Source organism: Thamnophis elegans, chromosome 1 (genome assembly GCF_009769535.1).
Source record: "Thamnophis elegans isolate rThaEle1 chromosome 1, rThaEle1.pri, whole genome shotgun sequence".
NCBI classification, from domain to species: Eukaryota; Metazoa; Chordata; class Lepidosauria; order Squamata; family Colubridae; genus Thamnophis; species Thamnophis elegans.
This window is the reverse complement of record NC_045541.1, coordinates 171,724,380-171,741,523: the sequence shown is the minus strand read 5'-3', so window position 1 is coordinate 171,741,523 and position 17,144 is coordinate 171,724,380. Positions and strand designations below refer to the sequence as shown.

The 17,144-nt window shown below is 46.1% G+C and overlaps 1 protein-coding gene across 1 annotated transcript in view; it reads right to left on the bottom strand.

Annotated features, from left to right (window-relative positions):
- Positions 1-5,665: 5,665 nt before the first annotated feature.
- WDR18 (WD repeat domain 18) overlaps positions 5,666-17,144 on the bottom strand; it is an 84,836-nt gene continuing 73,357 nt past the window's right edge. The window contains exons 9-10 of the mRNA XM_032213133.1: positions 7,013-7,081; positions 5,666-6,002 (exon numbers count right to left, since the gene is read on the bottom strand). Coding sequence (XP_032069024.1) covers positions 5,874-6,002; positions 7,013-7,081 — 198 coding nt within the window. The 3' untranslated portion in view covers positions 5,666-5,873. The remainder of the gene's footprint in view (positions 6,003-7,012; positions 7,082-17,144) is intronic.

Genomic DNA, 17,144 nt, shown 5'->3' with positions numbered 1-17,144 from the left:
CAAAGGAATCCAGTCAATCTGGAGAGATTCTTGTAACACAAGTGAATATCAACGAATCTTCTGCTTGAATAGAATAGAATAGAATAGAATAAGAGATTTGGAAGGGATCTTGGAGGTCTTCTAGTCCAACCCCCTGCTCAGGCAGGAAACCCTACACCACTTCAGACGAAATGGCTATCCAACATCATCTTAAAAAACTCCAGTGTTGCAGCAATCACAACTTCTGGAGGCAATGTGTTCCACTGATGAATTGTTCTAATTGTCAGGAAATTTCTCCTTAGTTCTAAGTTGCTTCTCTTCTGGATTAGTTTCCACCCATTGCTTCTTGTCCTGCCCTCAGGTGCCTTGGAGAATAGCTTGACTCCCTCTTCCTTGTGGCAACCCCTGAGATATTGGAACACTGCTATCATGTCTCCCCATGTCCTTCTTTTCATTAAACTAGACATACAGTACCCAGTTCCTGCAACTGTTCTTTATGTTTTAGCCTCCAGTCCCCTAATCATCTTTGTTGCTCTTCTCTGCACTCTTTCTAAAGGCTCAACATCTTTTTTACATCATGGCGACCAAATCCAAGTGTGGCCTATCTATTTATCCACCCACCCACCTGATGACGCTACCTACTTTGGTAATGAAAGGTCTGCAAAAAACAAGCGCAGAGAGCAGCGAGGGCCCCAGTACAACCCTGAAGTTCAAATAATCTTCTCTTCTATCAAGAAATAAACTTGAATGGGTGGAAATCAACCTCACAGGCTTCCCTGCTGTTAACTGTGTTTTGAGTGGCCGGATCACACACACACTCCCCAATATTTATAAAACTAGAAAAACCCCATTCCAAATGTATAGCAACCTTGAGAAAGTAACTGCAATTCCAGAATGTGCCCAAATTAAAGGGTGGCTGTCCTTCATCGAGCCCCTCACACTTTTCAGCAGGGACTAATAGACATTCTAGAACAGGGGTCTCCAACCTTGGCCACTTTAAGACTTTTGGAGGAACTCTTGAGAATTGAAGTCCAAAAGTCTTAAAAGTGGCCAAGATTGGAGATCCCTGTTCTAGAAAGGTCTATTAATAAAATGACTTAGCTGTCTTCAAACAACCGATATCCAGGGGGTACACTGCCTCTAAACATGGAGCCTTCATACATTAGCCATCATTGCCCGATGCCTTCCTCTCCCAATCAATGTGTTAAAAAAAATATTCAAGGAGTTAAGAGAAACAAGAGGGCTCCAAAGTTGAAAACAACAGGAATATTCATGGGGGGGAAAAATCAAATGACAAAGCAGCATTAATTTTCACAGGAAGTAAAGTGAAATAGGTGGGAGGAGGAAGATCATGCTCTGTGATTGGCTAGTGTCAATCTCCGAGTTTCTTACAAGGCTTTGTAATGATCGAGAAGAAATTTCTCTCTCCATCTCAGAATTATTGTTGCAAGTCGGGTGAATAACATTGAGCTACCCGGGTAAATAGTTTGAAAAGCTCTAAGGGGGCATTCTGATAAAGACAGAGCTCTGCTTTGCATGTAGAACAGTGTTTCTCAACCTTGGCAACTTGAAGATGTCCGGACTTCAACTCTCAGAATTCCCCAGCCAGCATGGCTGGCTGGGGAATTCTGGGAGGTAAAGTCCGGACATCTTCAAGTTGCCAAGGTTGAGAAACACTGATGTAGAATATCCCAAGGGATGGAGGGGTAGGGATGGGGAAGGGAGCAGGAATTCTGAGTCAGGGTCACCGTTGTCACTTTCTCAAGACACGAGGCAGACAAATTGCAGTATTATCACAGAAACCCCAAGTGAAAATGCGGGTTCCATCATTCCATTAAAAATGGAAGGCAAGAGATGCCATTCTTAGCTGCCTGGTAAGTCGTCCGTGTGTGTGTCTGTGTGTCTGTGACAATTCGCCATGGACCACTCGCCACAGCCATCGCCGCAGGGCAACTGACCGCAGGATGAGAGTTACATTCATATCAAAGAAATGGTGGAATAGGATCATCGAAGGATGTAAAAGGAAGGACGGATGCGAATGGCAACAATTAAAATGAATTTTGTTTAGAAGAATTAAATGGAATTGTTAAAACTGTCCCGCGGCGAGTTGGCGGTGACGAGTTGTCCTGCAGCAAGCTGGTCATGGTGAGTTGGCTCTGGGAAGTTGGCGGCAGCAAGCTGTCCCATTCCCAGTCTTCTGATCCAAGCCATGCTGGTCAAGGGTCTGTTTATGGCTCCCTTATTGCAGTCACAAAGGACGCACCTCCATCAGGTAAGCTTCCCCTGCCCACTGGCCCTGGGACTGCTTTTGTCCTCAGCCCTTGGACCCTCGACTCTTGAGACTACGTCCTCCCCTTCGGATTCTGGTTCCAATTCCTCCTCATCCACTGAACCAGGATCTAACAGCACCATGACACTAAATCCCCTGCCTTGATAAAATAAAAACATGGCACTGGGGTGGGAAGGGGGGTGGGTGGGAAACAGGCAGCTGTTGTGACTCAGCAGAAGCTTGCTGTGAGTTGCGTCGGGATGCAGGAATAATGAGCAGCTGTTGCTCGTTAGGGTCGTCTTCTGCAAATAAAAGATGGATGGTGCCACGCCTTAATTGCAGAAGTCAACGTCGTTCGTGGTTCATCGTTCATTTGTGAGTTCAGTTTCGTGATTCAAAGAGGCACTTGGATAAGTGATTTGCTTTCTGTAAACCTGGTTTGCTGAAAGAGCTTTTTGTTTTTGCATTGTAACTTTTTGCCAGAGACTTTATCTACGTTTATTTTTGGGCTCGCAGCCAGCTTGAGCCAGGACTGATAAAGATATTTCCTTTGAAGTTCTGTCTGACTGTCGTTTGTGAACGAACAAAGAGGGGGGTCAGAACAGGCAGCTATGACTGAAAAAGGGACCCTGCTGTCTTGACCAAGAGCTGTGGGGGTTTCATTCCCCCACAGCTCTCAGTAAGAGCCATAAGAACCACGGTGGCACAGTGATTAAGAGTGCAATACTGCAGCCTACTTCTGCTGCCTGCAATTTGGCAGTTCAAATCTCACCAGGCTCAAGGTTGACTCAGCCTTTCATCCTTTTGGGGGGCTGAGGGAATGCTTTTTTGCCTTCCCTCAGCCCCCAGCAGCACTCTGCAGGCTTCAGCAGGGCTGGGGCAAGGCAGAAACAGGTTTTTTTTTGCCTTGTCCCAGCCCTGCTGAAGTCTGCAGAGTGCTGCTAGGGGCTGAGGGGAGGCAAAACCCTTTTTCTTCTTACTTACCTCTTTGAAATCTTGTGCATCCTATACACCGGTGCGTCTTATAGTCCAAAAATATGGTGCTTAGAAGTGGATATGTCTAAGTGCTATTGGTATTGGTATTCCCTGCTCTGTTTAAAAGTCCAAAAAGGAGAGCTTCTTGTCTCCTCCGGAGGCCTAGACTTCCTTTTATACATGGCTAGGAAATGAAGGGGGACAAGAAAGCTGGCTCTGCTAAGCAGAACGAATAGCTGCAGTTCAAAACAAATGGAATTATGTTGCCTTCCTTATGCCAGATGTCTCCCTCAATATCACGGGCTGCCAATTTGGAGCAATTGAGCCTTGAAAAGGGTAAAGTCATCATCTGGATCTGGGAGAAACAAGCTGAGGACCAGGGGTTTCCCCCCCTCCCTCCCCACCAAGGGCTTGCTAAGGACAACTTTCTGCTTCTCCTCTCCCTCCCACGCAGAGCGTCAAAGCTGATTCCACTTTCTGTGCAATTGAGAGAAATCCCTGCCTTTTCTTCAGTTTAGGGGTGGGGTGAGGGGGATAAAATAAAATAAAGCCAATTGTTCTTGGGCAACGATTTATGGATGCAGTCCGTGCTTGGCAGGACCCAACTTCTTTCCAGCCAGATGTTGCTGGGAAAATTCAGCCACAGGGCCATATGGTGAAGAAAAACGATTTTGCTTTTTCTCCATGGAGCAATGCTGCTCCTGAACATGTGGCCTTACATTGTTTGCTCTCGTTTTAGGCCCCATTAATAAGAGCGCGAAAAGCAGCTCGCTGGATCAATTATCGCCATCCAGAATTACCCACTCGATAGTCTCTAAGAAGTCTGTAACCAGGGCTTGAGCAGCTACGCTCCTTTTATTTGTGACTTGCAATTGGGGTCCTGAGATGGGCCCTGTTCCTGAAGGTGAACATTTCGCTTAAATTGTCAATCCACTTAAGCCCAGCATCCTCCTTTCCACTGGTGTTCGGCAGATGCTCTGGAAATCTCCCAAACAGGACGCAGCGGTAGAGCCAATTTGCTAGGAGACACAGACAATAACATTAAAAGGGGATGGGGTGGTGGGGAAATCAAACACTTGTGTTAACAGTTTTTGCGTTTGTTTTTTAAAAAAATGTGTAATACAAAAAAGAACAATTTGGCTGAAGACAGAACCGGAGGGGTTTCCCCCCCCCCTAAAGAAAGAGAATTAAACAAGATAACCCAATGAAAGTAAACCTGCTACATGGCAAAGGCATCTTGAGGTTGGTGCTTAAACCAGCAACTGTACAGAAGCCATTGGAGCCGTCTTCAAAGAAGCCTAACTAAACATCCGGTTGGCTAAACACCCTGGCCGTAAGTTGGTAGAATGATGGACCAGACAAAAAATCCACAATTTATTCTGCAGGAAGAGTAGCAGTTCAGTTAACCCCCCCCCTTTTTTTTTCCTGCTGATCTCTGACCGTAAAAAGATTGTTGTTTTTTTTTCCTCTTATCATGCCAGGTTGTCCTTGCAGGGAAGGTTTCTCCACCTTTTCCAAATGAGGGAAAAAAGGATGAAATATGATCTTCCCCATCTCTCCATTCTCTTCCCCCGCCCCAGAGCAAGAGCTTGAGGGCAGGAAGCCTCTGTGCTCAGTCCAGCTACACGGGTCATTCTTCTTGCTGATCAAGAGCCGAGGTGGCGCAGTGGTTAAATGCAGCACTGCAGGCTACTGCTAGATCAGCAGTTCAGCGGTTCAAATCTCACCGGCTCAGGGTTGACTCAGCCTTCCATCCTTCCGAGGTGGGTAAAATGAGGACCCAGATTGTTGGGGGCAATATGCTGACTCTCTGTAAACCGCTTAGAGAGGGCTGAAAGCCCTATGAAGCGGTATATAAGTCTACTGCTATTGCTATAATTGTCTCTCTCCCTGGCCCATTACAACGAGGGCAGTTCCGCCTATTGTGCGCGATGCGTTCGAAGCCCGTGGTTGTCCTCAACCCCCCCGGAAGTTCTCAGGTACAAGAGGAGTTCTAAAGTGGCCACGTGGTTTCTGACTGGAGAAAAGGGGATGGTGGCATCTTCAAGAACATCTACAGTTGGTTCTGTTTGAGGAATGAAAGGATAGCAATAGCAATAGCAGTTAAACTTATATACCGCTTCATAGGGCTTTCAGCCCTCTCTAAGCGGTTTACAGAGTCAGCATATTGCCCCCAACAACAATCCGGGTCCTCATTTTACCCACCTCGGAAGGATGGAAGGCTGAGTCAACCCTGAGCCGGTGAGATTTGAACAGCTGAACTGCAGAACTGCAGTCAGCTGAAGTAGCCTGCAGTGCTGCATTTAACCACTGCGCCACCTCGGCTCTTGTAGGATCTTGTAGGATGTAAGGAAGTTGCACTGTAAAAGAAAAGGGCTCATCTCTTTCCCCTAGCTGGGCTATTCTCCTTCCATACTGTCTGCTGTTAGATTTTTTTTTGGGGGGGGGGGGGGGGTAGGGCTCCTCCCAGAACATCTAGATGCTACAGACTTCCATGTCCAGCCCTGCAGTTAGACATGGTTATGAGAGGGTATCTCTGCAACCGTATAAGTTCCCATCAAGCGTTGTCATGGAGGAAATGGCTGTGTCCAACATGAACCCCGACTGGCTTGTCTCTCCTTCCATCTCTAACCAGGCTTCAGAAGCTGCTCTATTTGGTGGAGGTGATGATAGAGCTGGAGAAGTCGAAAAGACTCTTGTTGATCTTCATCAGGGTGTTGACTTCCTCCTCCAGTTCTGTCACCTGGATTTTCAGTTGCTCTTGGTCGTCCATCAAATTCTATGACAAGAGAACAAACCATGATAAGAATCTCGAAAGGGGGCATAAGGGACCAGCCTACCCACCTATCTTGGGTCCTTCTGCCTCTCAGCAACTTTAAGACGGGTGGACTTCAATTCTCAAAATTCTGGGAGATTCTGGGCTTCGAAGTCCATCCATCTTAAAAGTGAATGAGATGGAAAAGGAATGACTTATCAGCGGTACGATTAAGATCTGGAAGAATTGGGTCGATTTTGCTATTTTAAGGCCAAGAAAATCACCAGACTTTTAATGGTAAAAAAAAAAAAGCCTTCTCTTGTGTGGTCGAGGGAAGAGAAAGCAACTGTTTATACAGGTAGTATAAACAACTTACAACCACAATTGAGCCCAAACTTTATGTTGCTAAATGAGAAATTTCTTAAGTGAATTTATGCCATTTTACGGCTTTTCTCGCCTCAGGAGTTTTGGGATCTGTAAGGGCAACAAAACAGGTGAGGGAATTCTGCAGCCACCTGCTAAGGCTAAAGCGTAGGTTAAGACGAATGACTTTTCCCAATGTACTTGAGTGCTCTTTTGTGACACAGATACAAGTAGTCCTCAACTGACGACTGTAATGGAGCCTGCCCGTTACGGTCGTAAATCAGGTTGGTCCCAATGACTGACCCAATGTTGCAATCGTTGTATGGCGGTCATTAAATGAATCCTGCAGGACTAAGTTTCTGCCAACAGGAAGACAGAAATGCCGATTTTCAGCAAAAAAACACCACGAAATGTGGACATGCGGTCGCAGGACGCTGCGAACAGCTGATTGTCGAGTGCGTGCCATACAGTCATGTGACTTCTGTGATGTGCATGATCCAGTTCTGTTGTAACTGTTCCCGGGGAGGTCCGTGGGACCTTTGACAAGTTGCTAAGCGACTGGTCATAAATTGAGGACTACTTGCATTGCACACCAGGTTTGGACTAACTATCCTGGGTCCCGACACTTCTGTGGGATTGCAGGCAGGAAGGTGGGTGCCCGGGTGCCTCACCTTTTCTCTCGTTGAGCACATCTGCAGATATAAGCGCTCTGTTCTCTCCAGGTAACTCTCTCCCGAGCCCTGTGGAAGACATGAAAAGAAGAAGAGAGGCACCAAAGGGTTAAGCCTCCTTAGAGATACTTCAACTGAGTGGTGCTGAAGGGAGCCTTAAGTCAAAGCTGCACACTTGTTTTACAATGAAGCCTGGTGAAAGGAACAAGTGATCTCTAAGTAGCTCTTGACAAAACGGTGAAACTAAGGAATGGATCATCTCTTAATGGACGGCTGGGTTTAGAATTCGGGAAAGGAAAGAAAGATTAGCCAGGAGAAAAAGTCACAGATGGGTTTTTACCAAGAAGGCCTTCTTCAGAATGAGCTCACAGGGTAAGTGGGACTGGACAAAACAGACCAGGCTAATGAGAGGGTCCTTGGTGCTCTCTGAGCTTGCTTTTTTCCCTTATAAATATTTCATTATCCTAACTAGGTCGTGGCACGACAAAACCGCGCTCCACTAAAGCGTGCCCGATTAAACCGCGTTGCTGATGTCATCAACAGCGCGACAACAGCGACCGCGGAGAAAAAAGGGCGCTTTAAAAAGCGCTTTGAAAGCAAGCCGATTCAAGTTAAGGTAAGGGTTAGGTTTAGGTTTAGGGTTAGGTTAAGGGTTAGGGTTAGCGTTAAGGGTTAGGTTTAGGGGGATTAGGTTTAGGGGTTAATTTTAGCTTTAGCGTTCACAGCGTGCTTTTTTCGTCGCGCTGTGATGACGTCAGCTACGCGGTTTCGTCGAGTGGGCTTTAGTCGAACGCGGTTTTGTGGTGGAACCAACTAGATAACATCACGCTAAGAGCCATGGTGCAGTGGTTAAAGAGCAGTGCTGCAGGCTAATTCTGTTGACTGCCAGCTGCCTGCAATTTGGCAGTTCGAATCAAGCCAGGCTCAAGGTTGACTCAGCCTTCCATCCTTCCGAGGTGGGTAAAATGAGGACACAGATTGTTGGGGGAAGTAGGCTGACTCTGTAAGCCGCTTAGAGAGGGCTATAAAGCACGGTGAAGTAATATATAACGGCTATTATCATCTATTCTATTCTACTCTACTTTATTCTACTCTTTTGCTATTGCTAGGGTAATGAAACGTTTGCAAGACAACGAGCAAGCTCAGAGAGCACCAAGGACCCTTCATTTCAACCCTGAGCTACAAACATTCTCCCTCCATTGAGACCAGACTAAGGGTAGCTTTTAACAACCCTGACCAACCTCCCCAGATTTTGACCAATGCCTACCAGAATGCCAACAGCAGCACTGCTAGAACAACAAAAAAATCCCTTTTCTTTCCTCTTACCCAGCACGGGGCAATCATGCTTGATCATTGCAGCATCCCCATAGTCACATGATTGAAATTCAGACGCTTGGCATCTGACTCAAATTTATGACGGTTGCCGTGTCCTGGGGTCATGTGATCCCCTTTTCACAACCTTCTGACAAGCAAAGCCAGATTCACTTAACAACCCGGGTTACTAACCGCAGTGATTCGCTTAACCTTTAGCTGTGGCAAGAAAGGTTGTAAAATAGGGCTCACCTCACAGCTGTATTGCTTAGCCACAGATATTTTGACCTCAATGGTAATCTGTATGGCCAACCCAAAACAACAGAATGGAAGATCTTTAGCTCAGGGCTGAACTGGCCAATTAATAGGTGCTTTTTTCAAGAGGCAACTGGACTTTCTGTTTTTTCTTTGGAGACGTTTTGCTTCTCATCCAAGAAGCTTCTTCAGTTCTGACTGGATTGGGGGGAAGGCAAGGACCATCCAGTTAGAGCTGAAGAAGCTTCTTGGATGAGAAGTGAAACGTCTTCAAAGAAAAATCAGACAGTCCAGTTGCCTCTTGAAAAAGCACCTTTGGGGCAACCATGACCCAGATGACTGAGGATCTCCATAGACATTCAGGGCTGAACTATTGGGTTCCTGGTACCTTCTGAGCTTAGTTGTTTTCTTGCCGATGTCTCACACTGGGGGAAGATTAGTGTGAAGGAGAGGGGGGGGGGGGTTGTTTCAAATGGTGATGTTATTTTACCCGATAATGACATTTCTGCTGAAAAGACCACACCACCAGCACAGCCTTTATTATATAACCTCAGACAGATTGACAAAGAAAGGGGAAATCATGAGTTGGGTGGGATCTGATCCAGCAAGCCAAGGCTCTTCCTTAAGACTTTGGAAGACTTTTCCTGCTGCTAAACCCAAACAGCTACAGGTAGTCCTCGATATTACGACCGCAACTGAGCCCAAAATTTCTGTTGCTGAGTGAGACGTCAGCTAAGCAAGTTTTTGCCTCATTTTACGACCTCATTTTCTAGCCGCAGCTGTTAAATGAACCACTGCAGATGCTAAGTCAGTAACACAGCCGTTAAGTGAATCTGGCTTCCCCCATGGGGGTCTGCTAGTCAGAAAGTGGCAAAAGGGGATCACAGGACCCCGGGATACTGCAGCCGTCATAAATATGAGTCCACTGCTAAGCGTTTCAATTTTGATACAGGTGACCATGGGAATGTCGCCTCTAAAGAGCCATAAGTCGCTTTTTTCCCCTGAATGCCCCTGTAACGTCAAACGGTCACTAAGTGAACCGTTGTTAAGTCAAGGACAACCTTGTATTGTCCAGATTGCGGATAGTTTGAATTCTCCTCCACTGCAAGTGGGAAGAAGGAGGGGTCCAGAAGGAAAGAGGCTGCCCTTCAAGCCGCCTTCCATATTTGCAGTATTTGAGACCAAAGAAAGTCGACATCCCTGAGAAGGAGAGAAGGACACCCCCCCATTCCCACCCCCACCCCCCTTTGCACCCCAATGAACGACAGCAATTCATCAGGAACTCCAGACACGCAACCTTGAGAGCTGCTGCCGTTCTAGTTTGGGAGCCGACATGGCGCTGATAAAAGGAGACAGCCGATCTTTATCTCTGGCAGGCCGGCTCCTGGGATCTGCAGAAGCAATCGGGCCCTCCAGCCACAACACCCCCCCCCACCTCCACCCCCCCTTAGAAGGCCTAGCAATTGGTATTATTGCTGTGTCTTCCGAGATGAAGACAGAACGCCACCGAGGACTCTCTCTCTCTCTCTCCCTCCCCCCATCTCTCTTATGAGCCATGGGGGGGGGGGGGAGAATGAGCAACTTCGCAGCAATCAACACTTTATGGACAAAAACAAGCAGGTAGAGTCCCCCCCCCCCACTCCCTGTTTTTTCAAAACCTTTTCGTGATCCATGATGAATGTATTTATGATGACTGTGATCATGATGACTACTTGTATCTTTTATGTACACGGGAGACCTTAGGCACCGAAGACAAATTCCTTGAAGGGGGGGGGGGGGGGAATCCAATCACACTTGGCCAACAAAGAATTCTATTCTATTCATAGAATGAAATACGGTAATATTGCCAATGGTATATAGCTAATATGACGTGAGGGAAGCAGATTAATACTATAAATTGTGGATAATTAACCAAGTGAAATGTTTACTATACAAAATTAAATTTGAGGATATATGTCCGGGATGGTTAACCTGTGGCACGCGAGGCATTGCCCTGTCAGCTGGCCAGCTGAGTTCACCCTTTTTTAAAGCCATTTTTCGCCCTCCCCAGGCTCCAGAGGCTTTATAGGAGCCTGGGGAGGGCGAAAAGAGCCACCTCACAAACACACACAAACACACACACACACACACACACACGGAGGGGCTTCAGGAGCTTCCCTAAAGCCTCTGGAGCGCAAAAAACCAGCCCTACAGGCAAACCGGAAGTTCAGGAACAGACTTCCAGTTTGCTTGCAGGGTTGGTTTAAGCCCTCCAGAGGCTTCAGGGACCTTCAGGAGGCTTCCCTCAGGTCCCTGAAGCCTCTTCCCTCAGGCCCCTATAAAGCCTCTGGAGCCTGGGGAGGGCAAAAAAGCATGCAAAAATGGGGGGTCGCGCCTCTCATGCGCGCATGCGCATTGGGGAGGTCACGCATTGCATTATGGGTGCGGCACGCCCACGCATGACTCCCCTGCGCTCCCCCCCCTTAATAGCACACAAGCCAAAAAAGCTTCGCCATCGCTGATATATGTTATCGATAGTAGAACAGAATAATCGATGGAAATGAAATGTTAAGATTTGATTAACTTGGAGGGGCAAATAATGATACTGTTTATATATTAAGAAGAAATTAAAGTTAAATTGGAAAATGTGGAAAGAAAAGAAGAAGGCTGAAATTTGAAATGGAAATATGATGTAAAATGAACTACGCATAAGAGAAGATGTAAAAGGGGAAAACCGACACTTTGTAAAAGAAGTTAAAATATGTAACAAACAAAAAAAAACTTTGTTTAAAAAAAAAAAGAATTCTATTCTATTCTATTCTATTCTATTCTTTCCATTATCTGCAGCCAAAAAAGCGAGTACAATCCTGGGTTATATAAACAGAGGTATAGGATCAAAATCACATGAAGTATTAGCACCTCTTTATTAAGGCTTACTTTAAGACCACACCTAGAATACTGCATCCAGTTTTGGTCACCAGATTACAAAGAAGATGTTGAGGCTTTGGTTTTAAAAAAAAAGTGCAAAGAGCAACAATTAAGATGATTAAAGGCTTCGTAAAACATAGGAAGAACGGCTGCAGGATTTGGCTAGTCTAGAGAAAAGGACTAGGGGGGACATGATAGCAGTGTTCCAGTATTTGAGCGGCCGCCACAAAGAGGAGGGAGGTCAATTTATTTACCAAAGCACCAAAGAGGGCAGGACAAGAAACAATGGATGGAAGCTAATCAAGGAGAGAAGCAAGCTGGAACTAAGGCGAAACTTCCTAACAGGGGGGACAATTAACCAGCGGAACAGAAGTTGCCTTCAGAAGTTGTGGGTGCTTCTTCACTGGAGGTTTTTAAGAAGAGACTGGACAGCCACTTGTCTGATAATGGTACAGGATCTCCTGCTTGAGCAGGGGGATGGACTAGAAGGCCTCCAAGGTTCCTCCCAGCTCTATTCGGATTGATCCCCATGCCAAAGGACTCAATCTCAGGATTGCCTTGCAAAAGGGTTCGATTGATACATGGTTGGGAATTTACAGAGAGCCATAGTTAGCCATTTGTTTCGCAATTGCTCGAAGTTAAACTGGCACTGAGAAAAAAAGTGGTTTAAGACAGTCCTCGCACTTATGACCATCACAGCAACCCACGGTCACATGATCAAAATTCAGGTGCTCGGCAACGGGCATGTATTTACAATGATTGCAGCGTCCAGGGATCATGAGTTCACCATTTCCGATCCTCCCAGCTGGCTTTCCACAAGCAAAATCAATGAAGGAAGCAGGATTCACTTAATGACTGCCTGATTCACTCAACGATTGTGGCAGAAAGGTTGTAAAAGCAGACCTGACTCACTTAACAACAGAATTTCTGGTCCCAGTGGTAGTCATAAGTCAAGGACTACCTGTATTGACCCCAGTGGGCAAGAAACCCACCCTTATCTGGCCTCTCCTTGCCTCTTGCTGAGAGAGATTTATGATGAAGCCATAAAGTGAAACATGCCCCTCCTGGATCCACATTACACACCTCAATGCATACCTCAGACGACACCCCTCATGACTCAGCCTTATGCTGAGGTACAAAAAGTACTGCACAACAATAGTAACATTCATAAATTAATTAAGTTGTGCCCAAGAAACTTTGAGTTGGATGTGCAATTTTAAAAATGCCTATATTTCCTTTTAAAAAATGCTTTTGTACCCCTTGAACCACGTCCTTTTTGCTGGTGACAAATGCATCTTTGCTTGTCCGGCAAATGCTGTGGAAGGCCCTTGCAAGTTTGTCTGGTAAGGTGTTGTAATTCTTGTTCCATTTAGCTTGCTATGATTTATTTATTTGTTTTTAAAAAGCAATGGACCATTTCTGAGTCCTCCCTACTTGGTTGTTTAATAAATGTGGTCGGTTGGTAACTTGAATAGAATAACAGAGTAGGAAGGGACCCTGGAGATCTTCTAGTCCAACTAGGAAGCAGGAAGCTTAGGCAGGAAACCCTACACCACTTCAGACAAATGGCTATCCAACATCTTAAAGACTTCCAGTGTTGGGGCATTCACAACTTCTGGAGGCAAGCTGTTCCACTGATTAATTGTTCTCACTGTCAGGACATTTCTCCTTTGTTCTAAGTTGCTTCTCTCCTTGATTAGTTTCCACCCATTGCTTCTTGTTCTACCCTCAGGTGCTTTGGAGAATAGCTTGACTCCCTCTTCTTTGTGGCAACCCCTGAGATATTGGAAGACTGCTATCATGTCTCCCCTAGTCCTTCTTTTCATTAAACTAGACATACCCAGTTCCTGCAACCGTTCTTCATATGTTTTAGTCTCCAGTCTCCTAATCACCTTTGTTGCTCTTCTCTGCACTCTTTCTAGAGTCTCCACATCTTTTCTACATTGTGGCGACCAAAACTGAATGCAGTATTCCAAGCGTGGCCTTACCAAGGCATTATAAAGTGGTATCAACACTTCACGTGATCTTGATTCTATCCCTCTGTTTATGCAGCTGTTTATGGCTTTTTGGCAGCTGCTGCACAACTGTATGTGATGTAATTCATCAGCCTAGCCTTGAAAGAGATTTGAGTCATCTATGAACTTTTATCTTCACACGATTGTTATAGGAGTTAGGCCAGGGATAGTGAACCGTGGCAACTTTAAGATTTGGCTGGGCAATTCTGGGAGTTGAAGTTCACAAGTCTTAATTGCTCGTAGTGAAAAGGGTCTTAGGTTGTCGGTTTGAGCTCCGAGTTTGGCAATTTGGTTGCAAACATTTCATCACCATTTGAGGAGACAGCATCAGTGCGCTTTGACTTGTGCTCATTAGTCAGAACACTGGCCTTTAAATACCTGTTTATGTGATGGAAATTAGTATGAATGTTGTTTGTTCATCTACTTCTGGGTAGGGGGTCTTCTCCTTTTTCCTGGGAGGGGAGGCAGCTCATCCATTGGATGCTCATCCATTTAGTTTTAGACAGTGGTGGGTTTCAAAAAATTTTGGAACCTCTTCTGTAGGTGTGGCCTGCTTTCCGGGTCCACTGGTGAAACCTCTTCTAACCGGTAGATTTGACGAACCAGTTCTACCGAATAGGTGCGAACTGGTAGGAACCCACCTCTGTTTTAGAGGCTCCAGTATCCCGGGAGTTTAGCTACCTGCCTGACTCTGCAGGCTGAACCTTCAGCCTGTTTGTTACAATTCTCCCTTGCCCTCACAACAGAGATTGCCTAGCCGACTTCGCCACCTCCCAGGGGACACGCTAATCCTCTTTCAAAGATGTCTACCTAGCGTCTCAAGGCAACGAGTCTCACAAATTAATTGCCGTTTGTGCAACGACAAAGGGCTCTTTCGTCTCTTCCCTAACCTACAATCCATGGATTTGATTTTACGATCTCCCCCTTCCCTCCGATTCTAGTTATACGAGAGAGGGGGAGGGAAATAAAAAACCCACAGAGAACCCTACCTACTTCTACTTCTTCCCGCACCATGCATAATTGTACCATAAATAAATCATAATAATACATACATTTATTCATAAACTTATTTATAGGCTGCAGTAATTCAATATATAATCCTCTAGTTTAAGCCAGCCTTTTGTCTCCCTGGTTCTCTCCTGAAACAATGGGCTGGATTCAGTTCCCATCATCCCCAGCTCTGTGGGCTGGGGATGACGGGAGCTGAAGGATAGCGCAGTAACCCAAGGACTGCCGGAGGGGGATTGCCCAGTGCTTTCTGTCAGTCCTATGCCTCTCGATATTGAAAATACACCGGCTGCCGCTGTCCTTGGCTGCAAGGAACGTACTTTCTTCTATAAAATGCTCTATTAACCCTAACTTTCGGTCCCCAACCCCCGAAACAGTCTCTTTTTCTTTCTTAAAACATCGTATCGGTGGCATCAGATCTGGTGTGTGAGGAGCATTATTAAATTAGGAGCTATCACTTATGAATGCAGAGGGAAGGCTAGAAAGGGGAGGGGGAAGTCCTCACATTTTGGAAAAGAACAGATTTTTAATATCGGGCTTGAGCACAGAGCAGATGGGGGGTGGCAGCACAATGGCCTCTTTGGGAGCCCCAGGCAATCTGGGGGTTTTGAGGTCACGCCTCTCTCTGAGATTCTCTTGATTGGAAAAATCAGAAAGTCTCGTGCATTCAGGACCTGGGACATATAGATGGTGTAAAGCAGGGGTCACCAACCTTTCGCACACCAGGGATCACTAAATTCATAATTTTAAATCCCGTGATGGGATGGGGTCCTTCAGGCATTCAGCTTGGCTGCCTGTTAGCGGAGAGAAGCGCCCGGGGTCAACCCTAAGTTTGCTGTCCATTGCAACTAGGAATCTCAAATATGGCCAAGAATGAATGTTTCTCTTGTAGCCAGCCCGGGCGCTAGATCGGCCCCCTGAAAACTCTGTCTTTCGAGGAGCCTGCCCAAAGTTTTGCGCACCGCTCACTGAAGCGCCTGGATTCCCAGGGAAGGAGGGAAGTGCTGAAGCTACTAAACAGGAAGCCAAGCTAAGTGCCTGAAGGACCCCATCCCGTCAGCAAACGGAAGTAATTGCTTCGACGGGCCGTATTCGACCCAGGGGCTGTAGTTTGAGGATTCCTGATTTAGTGCAATATAAAAAAAATGCAAAAATGCCAAGATTTCTCTGCGGACCACCCAAATTTTCTCACGGACCACCAGTTGGTGACCACTGGTATAAAGGGCCATCCTAAACTTCTCCAGGTTGGAAGGCCACTTGATTGCCACAACTGGCATCTAAGTCTGCTCTGGAGATGGTTGATGGGCCCCGAAAGAGCCACGCAGATGCCACCTGGGACTGGGTGTTGAGAAAGCACCTGGATGATGTGCGAAAGACTTGACTGTCTGTGGAGATTCTCAACTATCCAGCTCATGGTTGTCCCAAAGGTGTTTCTTCCCAAAAGGCAACAGGATTTTTTTAGTTTTTTTTTTTTCCTTCTCCTTGAAAACGTCTCGTACATGGCTATGGAGATTCTCAGTCATCGAGGTCATGCAGACAATACAGATTCATCCCCAACAGCCAACCCTTGTCTTCAGTGAAGGGACCCAGGGCAGAAAGCATCCTGCAGCCAAGAAGCCTCCACACCCATTTGCACTACTCAGGTGACCCCGAGGACACAGATAAACCTCCAAGTGGCCTCAGCGACTCTCTAAAAGGATGCAAATGACCAGCTGTCTGCAAGGAGTATCAATCCTTTCATTCCCCACCATCCAGTCAGAGCTGAAGAAGCTTCTTGGAGGAGAAGCGAAACATCTTCAAGGGAGAAAAAAACCCAAGGAAGTCCTGTTGTCTTTTGGAAAAAGCACCTTTGGGTAAAGGATTGGCTGCTTCCGGTCTACCTTCTGCCATAATGAAATCTGCTCTTAACTGAGCCAGTGCATATTTTTTCTCTTAACCTTGGCAACCTTAGGATGGGAGGACTTCAACTCCCAGTACACACATGGACACATCTTAACGTTTCCAAGGTTGAGAAACACTTGAGGTAGTTGCTAAAGATCTTGGCAGCCAAGGGATTTTCCCTCTTCCCCAAAGCCCTCCTGTACGCCAAGATCAAGACTGAAGAGAAATCCTTTTTCAACCTCTTTTAGGGGTCTCTTTGCTATGATGACCCACATACGTAAAGCCTCAAAGTGAAGGTTTTTATTCATCTAACTTTGAAGCTGACATACAGAGGCTTGCCACATCTGTCAGCAGTTGCGGCTTGATGACTGCCAGGAATATAAATCCTTCCATTTTCCACCATTCCGTCCCAGCTGAAGAAGCTTCTTGGATGAGAAGCGAAACGTCTTCAAGAGAAAAACAAAGTCCAGTTGCCTTTTGAAAAAGCGCTTTTGGGACAGCCATGGTCCGGATGACTGAGAAGCTCCAGAGTCATCTGTCAGCAGCCTTTAAAACAGGAGGTGCTTCTTTTGCTAAACGTGTACTATAGTCATGTCCCAAAGGTGCTTTTTCAGGAGGCAACTGGACTTTCTTGTTTTTCTTTTGAAGATGTTTCACTTCTCAAGAAGCTTCTTCAGCTCTGACTGGATGGTGGGGAACGGAAGGATCGATACTCCTTGCAGACAGCTGGTCATTTTCATCCTTTTGGAGAGTTG